Source organism: Nycticebus coucang, chromosome 21 (assembly GCF_027406575.1).
Source record: "Nycticebus coucang isolate mNycCou1 chromosome 21, mNycCou1.pri, whole genome shotgun sequence".
NCBI classification, from domain to species: domain Eukaryota; kingdom Metazoa; phylum Chordata; class Mammalia; order Primates; family Lorisidae; genus Nycticebus; species Nycticebus coucang.
Genome location: NC_069800.1, coordinates 39492399 through 39506674, shown reverse-complemented (window position 1 = coordinate 39506674; position 14276 = coordinate 39492399). Strand labels below are relative to the sequence as shown.

Here is a 14276-nt window from a genome sequence, read left to right as displayed (position 1 = left end):
GCAAGTGGGAAAGGCATTTCTGCCAGAGGGAACAGAGTGTGTGTGTGTGTGTGTGTGTAGGAGGTAGTGAGGCAGGCTGCAGCAGCAAAGTGAGAGTGTGGTGGGACATGAGGTCAGTGGGGCACTCTGTGAACTCTGTGAGCCGCTTCTCTGAGCCTCAGTTTCCTCATCTGTGAAATGGGCATGATGACCCTAGCTGCTGGAAGTTTGAAGAAGGACTCAGGGTGATAATGTGTGTCAGATATTCTGCATGGAGCTGGGTACAGGATGCTTCTGGCTAAGATACCCTAACTTAAGTGATACTCTATGGGCCAAACATGGACCAGGGGCTTAACATGCATTAGTTTCTAACCCTCCCAACAGCCCCATTTCACAGATGAGGAAACTGAGGGAATAACACAGGTCAGCTAATTATTTGTCACTATTCTAATGATTTTTTTTTTTTTGAGACATAGTCTTGCTTTGTCAGCCTTGGTAGAGTGCCATGGCATCACAGCTCATAGACCTCAAACTCTTGGGCTCAAGCGATCCTCTTGCCTCAGTTTTTTTTTTTTCACGTTTAGTGGAGATGGGGGGGTCTCACTCTTGCTCAGGCTGGTCTCGAACTCATGAGCTCAAGCGATCCACCTACCTTGGCCTCCGAGAGTGCTAGGATTACAGGTGTGAGCCATCGTACCTGGCCTTATTCTAATGAATCTTATTATGAGTGAACCCAGGGTGCACAGAGCAGACCCTCAAAGGGTGTTTGTTGAGTCAGTGAGTACTTACAGAGGGGTGGAAGAGTCCTGTCTATGTGCATGTGTGTGTGACTGTGTGTCATTGAATGGGATTCTGAGCATGACCTGTGCAGCCTTGCGTGTGCCTGCATGTCACTGTGTGTGAGACTATGTGATGACTGCATATGGTTGTATATGTGACTGTGACCTTAACCGTGTGTGACAGTCACACATTGTCTCCCTGCATCCTTGCCCAAATGCCTGTTTGCCTCAGGGGATCTGTCATACTGACTGTGTGTGTGACTGTGTCAGACTGTGTATCACGGCCTACACACATCTGTCTGGGCCCAGAGGGACACTTGGCACCATTCCTGGGATGGCTGGGAGGCCAGGAGGCTACCTCAGGGTAGGACAGGCAGGTGCAGAGGTGAAGGGGGCAGAGCCCCAGCCTTCCCTGCCCAGCCCTACCAGGCAGACAGGCAAATGGAAACCCTGTTCACACTGGGGGCAGGCCACTGGGGGATTGCTCTGTGCACAGAAAACAAGTTCTACTTGTATCAGCTCAAGTTTGGCAGGAAGTGGCTTTTGGGTGGCAGGAAGTTGGATTCAGCTCATATCAGCTCCAGCCGAAGGGGCAGGAGAGCAGTTATCTGGGGTTAAACAGAGTTACTGAGAAGCAGGGCCCCAACACCCCATACCAGATAGAGTTGAGGGCACAGCCCACTTCTGGCCATTTGGGATGATGGGGGTGGGGGCTCTGTGGAGAAGAGCTGCCACCCATCAAGTGCCTACTGGGCCCCAACCCTCAGGGCTCATCCTTCTCTCAGTACCCCCATTTGGCAGGTGTGCTGACTGAGTCTCTGAAAGGCAGTGACTTGTCCATCATCACCAAGACAGGTGGAGAGACAGGGAGGAGAGAGAGACTGTAAGACATTTATAACTGTCTAGCAACAAGAGAAAAGCCAGGACAGAAGAGCAGAGAAGAGAAGAGAAGGGAACTGGACAGAGATAGTAGTCACATGAATGCAGACAGCAATGAGGCAATGCCGCTGAGAAGATTTGAGGTGTGTCCACTGTGTATAAGACCATCATATGGACATCACAGATGACCCTGAGGTCCTGAACCCATTTCCCAGATGAGGGGAGTGAAACTTGGAGAGCTTCACTGGCTGAGCCAGGCCTGGAATCCAGGTTTTATTTCAAAGCCTGGGTTCTTTCAGGTCATTCCCTTGTGCCTAACTTCTAGGGATGGGAAGTGGTTGTCCTAAAAGGGATACTCAGTTTCACTAGCTGTTTGCCTGGGTGCTCTGTTAGGAATTCACCCAGCTGGCTAGTGGAGAGCCAGGGTTCAAACCTAGGCAGGATGACTGGAGAACTCTCGTGCTTGACCATGTGACAGGGTGTGCCCAGCATTATGCCGAGCAGGCAGAGAAAGCCATGGCCCTGCCCTTGAGCTGGGACCCAGAGGGGCCAGCCACTAGAATGAAGCCCCACAGCTGGCTAGAAACTAAGGCTTCCAACATTTGGCCCTGGATACCTTGCACTCCCCCTTCATCCCCCACTGGAGCCCCTGGGCATTAGGCCTCTGGTTCTTATGCCTTTATCCCAAAAGCAGCACCCAAGCTGTTCCCTGGCTGAGATGCTGATTTGAAGCTCAGTTTGCATGTCGTTTGCACATTACCCAGTGCATGTCAGAAGGTACAATATCTCCCTTTCTAGGAGAGGGCTGGTGGGCCCCCCTGCCCTCCTCCAGACAGCAAAAATGCCAGCCGGCTAGACAGGGAGCTACACCCTGGCCTCTGACAGCACCAGCCTGCCTGCCACTACCTCCCCCATTCCCCTCCTCGAGCCAAATTTAGGCAGCTCTGCTACTGAGCGACGGAGGGAGAGAGCGGAGGCAGGAAACATCAAGGCTTGAGGCAACCTGGTCTTGGCCTGTGTTGGGTGGGACAACCCCAGGGGTGTCCCTGTCCCTAAAACCCAGGGCCAAGCCTCCTCACCACCCCTCCTTCCCAGTGGAATGCTGGCAGGGATGGGGAATGCTGGGTTCTCAGCTGTAGCCCACAGTGCTGGCTACCCCACCATAAGGGAGGAGGGAGAGAGGAAGGGAGGGAGGGAGGAGGTCATGGCCGGGGCAGTGGGGAAGGGATCAGATAGCCTCCTCCTGCCCCAGACACCAGCCGCCACTGAGGACACAGAGCCGGCTCTGCTTCTTGTGTACTTCCTGCCCCTCCTTGGTGTGCCCCCACCCTACCCCAAGCCTGACTATGGGGGGGCAGGGGGCACAGCTGGGTCTAAGGGACCGGAACTCCCCCCAGGGGGCGCTACCAGGCATCTCCTCCTTGGGCCAACCTCTCACCTTGTGGTCTTAGTTTCCCTATCTGGGAGATGGTGAGGTTGGCCTGGAATGACTTCCAAGTGGCTGCCTGTGCTGAGAGCAAGGATTTCTGGGAGGCTTGACAGAAATTAGGTGTGGGACAGTAGCTTTAGGCCTGAAAACTTAGATTTCTCAGATACAGCTAGGAGAGGCAGCTTCTCACCAATCCTGGGACAAGACCTGGGGGTGGTGAACAGTTAAAAGGGGGGAAACACCTAGGTGCAGCCATCACGAATTCAGGGCTGGGGTTTTTAGAGCCCGATAGTTGGGATCCTGGGGTCTGACTAGCTGGGTTTGCCACTCTGTACCTCCTGCCTGTGGGCAAGTCACTTGAGCTTTCTGTGCCTCCGTTTCCTCACGCTTAAGACAAGGGTAACAAATCTCCCAGCGCTGTTGGTAAAGTGAAATGAGGCAGTGACTACTTGGCACGTAGTAGGTGCACCATGATGCCAGCCACCAGTGTGACTGTTTTGTCTCCCAGGGTGGTTAGGAGGCCCGCGGGGCTATCACGGATTTAGATATGGACGCAGTGGGGAGGCGCTGTAGTTTGGTTGCTAAATGGGCATCGGGACCGGGTCTCAAATCTGCATGACCCTGGGCGAATGGCCACACCCCGCTGCGCCTTGGGCGGGGAGCAGCAGAAGCTCTACCGCAGAGGGTCTGGGAGGCTTACACGTCATCAGGCTTGGCACAGCGCCTGGCACATAGCGGGCGCTCCCTGAAGGAGAGCTGGCAAGATCGAATGGTACCGCCCCGCACAAAGGACAGGTGGGCAGCGTCCCGGGGGGTTGGGGGGCGGAGCAGGGCAGGTGCGCAGTGAGTAGAGAGGCGGGGCCGGAAAGGGGAATGCGAAGCCGGCGGGCGCGCGCTCAGCAGGTGCGCGTGGGGTGGGCGGAGCCACGTGCAGGCGGGGCCCCCAGGTGAGCGGGCGCGCGCCTGGAGCCGGAGATGAGGAGGCCAGCCGTCCCGGCCCACCGCCGCAAAGCGTCCCTGTGTCTTTAACGTCCTCCTCCCTGCGTGTACCCCCGCCCTCTTTGTGCGCCCCCCCAGCAGGGCTGCAGTCGCGGAGCCGTCTCCCCTGCACTGACAGCTGGTATCTAATTACTGTGTGAGAATGGAAAGTCAGGCTGTCCCAGCTCCGGGGAGAGGGGATTAACGTCTCCTGCAGAATACACTTCCTCTGGTGGGTTGCCATGGTTACTCTCATTACCTGCCTGCCCGCGAGGAGCCCGCGCGAGCCGCTCCAGCAGGCCCTCCGAACCCGGGCCGGTGCGCGCGCGCCTCCCTGCCCCGCCCGGCTTGAGCGCACGCGCCTGCGCGGAGGGGAGCGCCTGCAGCCTCACCCCCGCCCAGCGCCCCGCCCCTCGCCCGACAGCTGTCAGCGGCGCGCGCGGCCAGGCCAGCCCCAGCGCGCGCTGTCAACAGTCATTAGTGCGCGGGCCGCTCCCCTCCCCCTCCAGCTCCACCCCTTCCACCCAGCCCGGGGTGGGGCCCGCACCTGGGGCCACCGGCTCGTTAGCTCGCCCTGGCCGCCGCCTCTGCCCTGGAGGGACCCGCCCTGCGGGACTGTCTGGCTCAGGGCCGCCCCCTTCCGCCTAGACCCCACCTTCAGTGATCTCCAGCGATTCCCTGTCCTAGGCTGCAGTGTCCAGGGAGGCAGGTCCCCAGAGTCCTGGAGCATGCCCCTCTGGAGTAGTGGTGACAGCGGTCTTTTATGGGTGTCTTTGAGGTTGGGCGTCATGTGTGCATCACTGAGTTTCCACAGCTTTCCCGTGAGGTGGAGAAAGCCATTGTGCATATGGTGTCACCTCACAGGAGGAAACTGAGGCCCAGGCAGGATAGCCCCTTGCCTAGGGTCAGGGCTAGATCGTCTTCAGGCCTGTGACTTCACCTCTAGAGCACCCTCCTGGCCTGTCCAAGCCAGAATTTCTCAGCCAGGCCTAGATCCTATCCTGTGTGGCCAGGGAGACTGGAGAGGGCTTCCCTCACTCCATCCCTTACCCTGGCTCATTGCCAGCAGGGTTTGCATTTCCCCAGGCCCTCTCCTTCCAACACTTTGACCCATTGCACCTTTCTCTTCTCATTCCTTCCCCCCACACCCATCCAGAGATCCCAGAGTTAACAAAACTAAAAAGAGAAAGAAAGAGAGAGAGAAGGAAGGATGGAAGGAAGGAAGGAAACTATTTGGAGCTGTGTGGAGGAGACGGCATCCCTGAAAGGTAGCACTGTTGTTGGGGGACTGATCCCAGGCGTCTCTCTCTATGGCCTGCGGTGCACATTTCGGTTCCCGGCGTGATTTGAAAGAAGATGGAGGTTCAGTGAAGCAGAAAGGAGGTCTTGGAATATGTAAGGCCCGTTCCAGATGGCAGGTGCGACTCGGTGGCGGCGGTGGCTCCACACTAACAGTTGGAGATTGTGCACGAGAGTGGAGAAGAGGCAGGTGCTATATTGAGTCCTCAGTGCCTTGTTTATGCATTTATTTATTTATGGGAGGAGTATGGTCTCATCCTTGTGCCCCATCCAGGCTTGCAGAGATCAGTGGGAATTTGGGCCCTAAAATTCTGGTGTGAATCCTTATTTTGGAGATTTTTTTGGTTTCCAGCCCACAGTAGGTGGTGTTCACAACCAATAGAAATTAAAATGTTGTCCTTATCCCACTTAAGCAGTACCCCCTCCTCAATCATCTAATCACCCTTTACATAATACGGCCAGCTTCTCTTGGGAATTCTCAGTAGAGAATTTCTGAATATTTGGGTGATGGTCTTCATTCTTGTTTTCTTTTCGATCTCTTGGCTTAGTGTGGTTTTTAATTTCCTCTTCACCTTTTTCCTTTCTCTTTGGGGCCCCTTTGCAGGGGGCTGACGCCTCCCCCTTGGTTTTTCTTTCAGCCTCACCAGAAGTTGGAGTGAGACTTTGCAGGAACGTCCCCACTAAAAACCTCCAAAGCTCCAGTCCTTGCTGAATTTATTTATTTATTTATTTATTTTGAGACAGAGCCTCAAGCTGTCGCCCTGGGTAGAGTGCTGTGGCATCACAGCTCACAGCAACCTCCAACTCCTGGGCTCAAGCGAGTGTTCTGCCTCCGCCGGGAGGGAGTAGCTGGGACTACAGGCGCCTGCCACAGCTCCCGGCTATTTTTTGGTTGCAGCTGTCATTGTTGTTTGGCGGGCCCGGGCTGGATTTAAACCTGCCAGCTCAGGTGTATGTGGCTGGCGCCTTAGCCACTTGAGCCACAGGCGCCAAGCCCCTTGCTGAATTTATTAAAGCTGGTTTTGGAGGACAGGAGAATAGCCACAGTTGCACAAGTTGGGAGGAACATGCCGATTATGTGCGCAGCAGCTTTTGCCTGTAACCTCAGCCACTTTGTTGGCTGGCCTGGATGGGATGGAGTGGCATCCTCACATTAGCCTGCGCATTCAGTCCTGGGCTCCCACACAAGTGGTTTGTTTCCCCTGGGGTGGGCTCTGCTGGCTCACAGCAGTCTCGTTGATTTTTACACCTTGTTAAGAGCTGGATCTGAAATGCACCAAGAGGGCATATCTTAAGGACTTTATTCCTTTTCTATAGGGAGAACCCAATTGAGAAATGTCCCTGCCTATTTAGCCTGGTCCTCTCAATGATGGTGTTATCCTTACTGGAAGGCATACTCCACTAATGTAGTGATGATGGTACACTAAATGATACTCTGCTGGCCTAAAATGGTGATCCCACCTTGATAAGTATGAAAGTTATTACTAGCAGGTGACTCCAAAGTTCTAATGGAGATGACAGAACTGCAGTCCATTAGCAATTGGACCTCACTTGCCATCAAGGGCAGGGATCGGTTTAATTGGTTTATGTGGGGAGAAAGGCAAGATTCGGTCAGATTCAGGAGCTCACCTGAGGGATGACTCCTGATGACAGTGGCTCATAGGGCCACTCTGGCAGGAGCCTGCCTAATGACCTGGTAAAACATGCCAATCCCCGCTTAGGTCTGCAGCCTTGGAAATGACAATCTCCTTTGTGCTGAGCATTCAGATAATTGGAGGAAACTGAGGAACCCACTAAAGACGTGTCAAGGGATGCCCTGCCTAAATATTAATTAATTTTTCCAGGGAGGACTTAAAATCCTATGTGAGGTTGTTGGCCACTCCTGCTCTTTCTGTACATAATCCACAGTAAATCTCTGGGAAGATGTCTTGAATTTATATTAATGTTGCCCAATAAGATTCTTTTGTTCCCACCATTAGGAAAATTGGCCTTCATTGGAGATGAAAATATTAATATATGAGGCCTTGAAGCACAGAGCACGTCTATACTTAATGAGCCAATGCCAGTTACTGCCCTGGCTCAATCATGGAGACATTCTAATCAGCAGTTCTCAAAATCTGTCTTGCATCACAATCATGGAGGGGGAGGGGGGCTGTTGAAACCTCCAGAGCATCAGATTTGGTAGGTTTGAGGTGGAGTCTGAAATTTTGCATTTCTAATAAGTTACCAGGTGATGCTGATGCTGCTGGTCTAGGGACCAGACTTTGAGGACCATTGCTGTAAATATTTTAAAATGTCAGCAGTCTTGGCTTGGCGCCTGTAGCTCAAGCGGCTAGGGCACCAGCCACATACACTAGAGCTGGCGGGTTCAAATCCAGCCCAGGCCTGCCAAACAACAATGACAGCTACAACCAAAAAATAGCCAGGCGTTGTGGTGGGCACCTGTAGTCCCAGCTACTTGGGAGTCTGAGGTAAGAGAATCACTTAAGCCCAAGAGTTTGAGGTTGCTGTGAGCTGTGATGCCGAGGCACTCTACCAAGGGTGACAGCTTGAGACTCTGTCTCAAAAAAAAAAAAAAGAAATAATCAGCAGTCTTTAAGTAGACATTTGGCAATTTTGTCAATGACTTGCAACCCAGCTTTTAGTTTAGAACTCAAAATGGGCAGGCTTTAAGGGAGCTGGTGATATCTAGGAAAGTCAGTAGTGCCATAAATTTTTGAAACCATTTCCATGTCTGTTTTTTTTTTTTTTACCTAGCCGGCTGTTTGAGGGTTGCATGATTTGGATGGATAGAGTATGTTACCATGGCAATGTTCTCCCCACACAGGAAGGCCCCAGGGGTTGATCCTGTACAACTGACCATGTGTTTTTCATGGCTTTTCCCATGGGGTGTTTCAGAGTTTCATTCCATCACTCCTGCTAAGCATTTCTGGAAAGCTTGAATAGTCAGGAGACTCCAGGTCTCTTCTTGACCCAGCCTATAGATCAAGTGAACTTCTTTTGCCAATCCAGTGCCCAGCTTGGGTAGGGCAATGGATTAGGTTAAGCTAACTTAGATACTGGCCAGAAGGGCATTGGCAGGAGCATCCCAAGATTTTGGGGAAGGTGCTTTCTGCTCCCTTAATGAGCATCTCTTGCCTTGTAGCACCATGTCTGGATTCTCAGCTAAGGCAGGCATTTAGCATGAAGGTTATTACCTCTATGAATGCAGGGCATGGCAGAGATGTCTGTGGCACATGACTAGTGTCAGATCCCATTGTTACTGTCTTCTCAGGGTTGTCCTTGGAGGTCACGCAGATATCCTGGTGTTCTGCCCTTAGGGTGTAGCACAGTAGAGTCCAGGTGGTCACAACTCACCAGCGGACAGTTCAAGGTGTTCTGCAGACCTTGTGTGGCTTGAATTCAGGTTGCTACGGGCCCTCTCCTTTCCTGTGTAAATCTCTGCCATAGAGACAAGTGGGTTACAGGACCCGTATCTGAACATCAGGGGAGACAGTGATCAATTTTTAAAGAGGGAGCTACTGAAAATTGCTTCCCTGAAGAATTTCTCTGGGATAATTTTGTGGTCACCTTGGACAAGGTGCAAAGCTATTGTTTACCATGTCTGCGTAAGAATGGAGGCTGGAATAGAGACAGGGCAGGAACTAGGCAATGTGTTTGCTGTTTTATCTGGGTTGGTTAGTTACATTTTGACTTTAGGAAAGCTTATTCCAAGTTTATGGGACAGCCTTAGCATGTTATTCAGGAATTAAATAAGACATTGAATCTCAAGAGGGAGGACCAAAAAAAAGACTGTGAATCTCTTCTGATGGCAGGTACCAAGGGGGACCTATTTTGTAACCTGAGTGGATCAGAGGGACAGAACATCAGAGCAGATTCCAAAACACAAAAAGTCCAATATCAGCAAAGAGATTAACAATTACCAAGGTTGTATGTGCCAGATGCTTGATCCTTGGACTATCCAAGGACTTTTTAGGCCCATTTTACAGATGAAGAAACTAGAAATAAAGAAGTGATAGACCTGTCTAAGGTCACCAAGCTGGTGAGGGGTTCCATCTCACCTGTCTAAAATATCGTCTCTTCATCACATTATTTTCTTTCCCCATGCCTTCTCACCAAATTATATGTTCTTCTTTTTCTAGAAATATCTGTGTTCTAGCCTGAAACAATCTTATAAGCAGGGAAGTCTATTGGTTTCTAAGTAGCTAAACCCATCCCTATGCTTCTGGATTCATATTACAATCAAAATGTGATAGAATTACCCCCATTATACCTTTTAGAAAACTTAACGTTTTTAAAATTAAAGTTTAATATATAAAGTGCAGATTTCAAGTGTTCACATTTAATGTTTTATAAACTGAACACACCTGTATAACCAACCCCTAAATCAAGCAGATAAACCCAGTTACATTCATTCATTTTTTTTCTTTTTTTTTTGGTAGAGACAGTTTCACTTTATTGCCCTCGGTAGAGTGCCGTGGCGTCACATAGCTCACAGCAACCTCCAACTCCTGGGCTTAGGAGATTCTCCTGCCTCAGCCTCCCGAGTAGCTGGGCCTACAGGCACCCGCCACAACGCCCAGCTATTTTTTTGTTGCAGTTTGGCCGGGGCTGGGCTTGAACCCGCCACCCTCGGTATATGGGGCCGGTGCACTGCTCACTGAGCCACAGGCACCGCCCCATTCATTCTTTTTTTTTTTTTTTTTTTGTAGTTTTTGGCCAGGGTTGGGTTTGAACCTGCCACCTCCGGTATATGGGGCCGGTGCCCTACTCCTTTGAGCCACAAGCACCGCTCCTAGTTACATTCATTCTTAAAGTTCATTTTGTTATTTTCTCCAGTGTGAACCTCTGTATAGAAATACAACTGACCTATCATAACATTTGTCCCATCCTTACCCTGTCACCTGGCAGTATTTGAAGATCACCAAAATGCTGAGTAGTTACAAATTAGTTGTTAATGAGCACTTACAGATGCCCTAAGACTTCAGAGGAGGTGAGATTTAAAGTAATCTCTGAGAACCTAAAACAGAAAAAGTGTGGAATTGTATAGCCCATCTCATAGGTGAAGTTCAGGGAAGGTGAAGAGTTTGCCCACAATCTGCAAGGAGGCCAGACCAGTAAGTGGCTTCTCTCACACTTAGATATATACACTTATCCACACAGAGTCAGAGATAGATACTCTCTGAGAAGTCCCCACTGAAATGGATCCTGACCAGGAAGGAAACCATTGCCAAGAGAGACTAATCAGGGCTGGTGAGGTCACCTCCCAGGGACGCTGCCCACTAGCTCTAGGGCTCAGTACCCCACATCCCAGATGCCCAGGCTGCCCTTCTTCCCCCATCTGCTCTCTGCTCTCAAGTGGGCTGCTGGCAAGGAGACAACCCTGCTGGCCCATCCTGGCACGTTGAGAAAGCTGCTGGATAAAACTGAAACCTGTCTGTGGCCAGAGTGTGTTGTGAGCGAGCGTCCCCTGCCAGCACAGCTTGCATTCTACTCGGTCAACACAGTCCAAAGTCTCAAGCCAGCTCTGCCACTTACCGGCCACCATACCACAGGCAGCTCCCAACCCTAACAGCGTCCCAGAATTAGCTTGGCAAACTGCAGAGCACTTCTTTTTTTTCTGAGACAGAGCCTCAAGCTGTCGCCCTGGTTAGAGTGCTGTGGCATCACAGCTCACAGCAACCTCCAACTCCTGGGCTCAAGCGATTCTCCTGCCTCTACCTCCCAAGTAGCTAGGACTACAGGTGCCCGGCTATTTGTTGGTTGCAGCCATCATTGTTGTTTGGCAGGCCCGGGCTGGATTCAAACCCTCCAGCTCAGGTGTATGTGGCTGGCGCCTTAGCCGCTTGAGCCACAGGCGCCAAGCCTGCAGAGCACTTCTTAACAATATTTCCTGAGCAGTCCCTGTAGGCTCTGTGGTAAGTGACACACACATACCTCCTTTACTCCCCTCAGTAGCTCATGGGAAAGGTGCTTCTGTTATCCCCATTTTAGAGATAAAGGGCTTGAGGCTTGAAGTAAAATAACCCCCCAGGGTCATGTAGCCACTTAAATGATGGGGCCGTACTGAAACCAGGACAGACTATGGCTGAACTGCCCTACTCAGCTGCCACTTACAACCATTTGGTCTTACATGAGTTATTTACCGAGCACCTACCATTATCAGATGTTGTTCTAGGTGCTGGCAAGACAGCAGGCACGAACAGATGAAGCCCACTCCCTCATGTTGCTGACATCCTTGAGCTGGGGTCCTTTGGGGAAGAATTCTCTTAGAGATGTGTTTTTGGGGCACTTCCAGAAAAGCCTGCCTCCCTTCCCCCAAATTCCCTCTGTGCTGCATGTCTTTGATCTTTGAAGCCCTCTGCAGTCCTCCCCATGGAGAAATGATGGCTGAGAGCCTGGTGTCCCTAAGTCTGTGCGTGTCCCATGCCCTATAGAGCAGGGGACTATATGCATCAAGCTGTTCCCTCCAGGCCCTAGCCTGGCTCCCCAGCCTCTTGCCCTGGAGTTTCCCGTATAGCCCCCTCCTCTGCTGGAGGGGAGGCCAGGCATCAGCCCAGCAGCTGTTTACTATTGAAGGACTTCATCTTGATCCTGGCACACCTTGTCAGACCAGCTGACAGCACTCATGCCAGCTGATAAGAGGCTCGGGGGGCCATGACCACCCCGCTTACCCAGCCCTGCTACTTCCACATGGCCTTGCGCCTGTTACTCTGTACATCTCCACACACAAAGAGCCGGGTGCTGTTCCTGGCGCTCAGCTGCGGGAGTCGGGAGGGAGGGCAGCAGTGAAAAGCTTTTCAGAAAGGCCAGGGCAGAGGCAGGAGTCACCCAGGTGATCGGAGCTGGAACCATTCCCCTGGGACCCCAGTCCAGGACCACGGTGAAAGGTTACTGCTAATTGGCAAGCTCCTGACGGGGCCGCATCTATTTAGCACTCCCCCCTCCCCAGAGGCTTCCAGGATGGTCTTGGCACAGTGTGTGACTCGAGAGCTCCCCACCCGAGTCTGGCACAATCTGTCTGAAATTGTGAACATGGAGCCTTTTGGTTTTTTAATTTGTATTTTCGTTGTTGTCCTTCTCTGCCCATTGTTGCTGGTAGATTTGACAGCAACAGCCACCCTGACTCTGGTACCCCCTCCTGGAGCCCTCTTGGCAGGTTCCCTCCCCTCCCACTCCCAGACCCACTATTAGAGGCATTGAGGTCCGGACCCGATGCCCTGGCCTCAGGGCCCAGCTCTCACCCTGCCATCATCCCTGACACTAACACAGCTTGTCCACCCTGTCGCAGGGGGCAGATGGCCTGTCGGAGCCGGAGGGCATCTCTCTGAAGCGGGTCGCTGTGGTGGAAGATTTCTTTGACATCATCTACTCGATGCATGTGGAGAGCTCAGCGGAGCCAGGCAAAGCCCCCAAGCACGCCGGGCAGAAGAAAACCTACCGAGCGGTGAGATTTCTGTCTCTTTGCCTCCGCTGGCAGCCCCAGGCCTTGGCAGGAGGCCACGGGCTCCGCACATGTTGGGCTGGGGGGCGGGACAGGGAGCTGAGGCGTGATGAAACGGCCTTTGGGGACCCAGGGGGGCACAGGGCAAGGGCATGGCAGCCAGAGATGGCTCAGAAGGCGGGGCGGGCTCTGTGGCCTGAGCACAAAGGAGAAGCAGGTTGAAGGAGGAGGAGCGGGGAAGGGACAGGGCAGTTTTGCTCACCCCCCAGCTCCTTGCAGCCTATTCTGGGGCTGTGGGTGGGTGCAGGTAATAATAATCACAAGAGCAAATGCTCCGTGGCCTGGCATTTACTGTGTGCCCAGCCAGCCCCGGGTGCCTCATCCTCTTCCCCCACAGCCCTGGGAAGTCAGGACAGGGAGTCCCCCAGGGGAAGTCTGAGAACTTGCTCCTCACCATCAGGGAGATCACGGTGGGACTGGAGTGGGGAGGCCGAAAGCTGAGGCTAGGCACATGAGAAGCAGAAGTGTGTCCAAGGCCAGCCTTGAGAGAGCAAGAATCTAGGTGCCCGGGGGTGGTGATAGAGGGGCGGGATCAGCAGAGGCCCCACCAGACTCAGCCCCTCAGTACTAAGCCCTGGGCCTTCACAGGGAAGATGATGTGTGAACTTGGGTAGGCAGCGGGGAGTAGAGACAACCATCTAGGGGTGGGAAGAAGGCAGAGGTAGAGGGAACTGTGGCCAGATCCTGCTGGAGGGGTCCATCTGTGTTCTGCTGCCATCCCTGTCAACTCCCACATCTGTCTGTTGCCTTGTCACACACAGCTCTAAACCACTGGTGTCCACCATTAGGCCACTAAAGCCAAGCACTGTATGTTCGTTCATGCCTTATGGCAGTCCTGTGACCAAGACACTGAGGTCCCATTTCACAGGTACAGAAACTGAGGCTCAGAGAATTGAGTGACCTGGGCAAGGTCACACAGCACCTGAGTCACAGTTTCCCGGGGTCCCCATACCCCCTCCCTGGTGACTTTCTCTGTAGCCCTTCTGTGACTGGGCTTTCCCACCCAAGGCAGATGTGAAACTCCCTCCCCCAAGTTTTTTGTATAAATAGCCTTGGTTACAGTGGAGGTGGCTGTGTAAGTCTATAATTTCTCCTTATGGCCTGATTTTTTAAAAATCCAGCAGTCTGGTTTGTCCTTGTCCTCAGAAAATGGCCTTTGGTCTAAATAGATCTTAAGGATGGACTCATGTGCCAAGGATCTCAGAGAGAGAGGTGAGACCAGCTCCCCCAGCCTCCTGCTTTGGAAAGCAGCTTGTGGAGGGAGTTCTGAGGGTATTCCCACCAGAAGGTCATAGAAGAAAGGAGAGACACCCAGTCTGGGGCCAGCAAGGGAGAGGAGTCCCAGCCTGTTATCCCAGCATTGAATTTACCACTGTGCCCGGCAGGTAGCAGGCGCTACCTCCCAGCACGGGTCTACACACAGCACCTC

General features: G+C 52.5%; 1 protein-coding gene across 1 annotated transcript in view; it reads left to right on the top strand.

Moving 5' to 3' along the window:
• The window catches only part of NOL4L (nucleolar protein 4 like), a 133530-nt gene that overhangs the window by 41720 nt on the left and 77534 nt on the right, over window positions 1-14276 (top strand). Inside the window, exon 2 of the mRNA XM_053573958.1 lies at window positions 12635-12790. Coding sequence (XP_053429933.1) covers window positions 12635-12790 — 156 coding nt within the window. The remainder of the gene's footprint in view (window positions 1-12634; window positions 12791-14276) is intronic.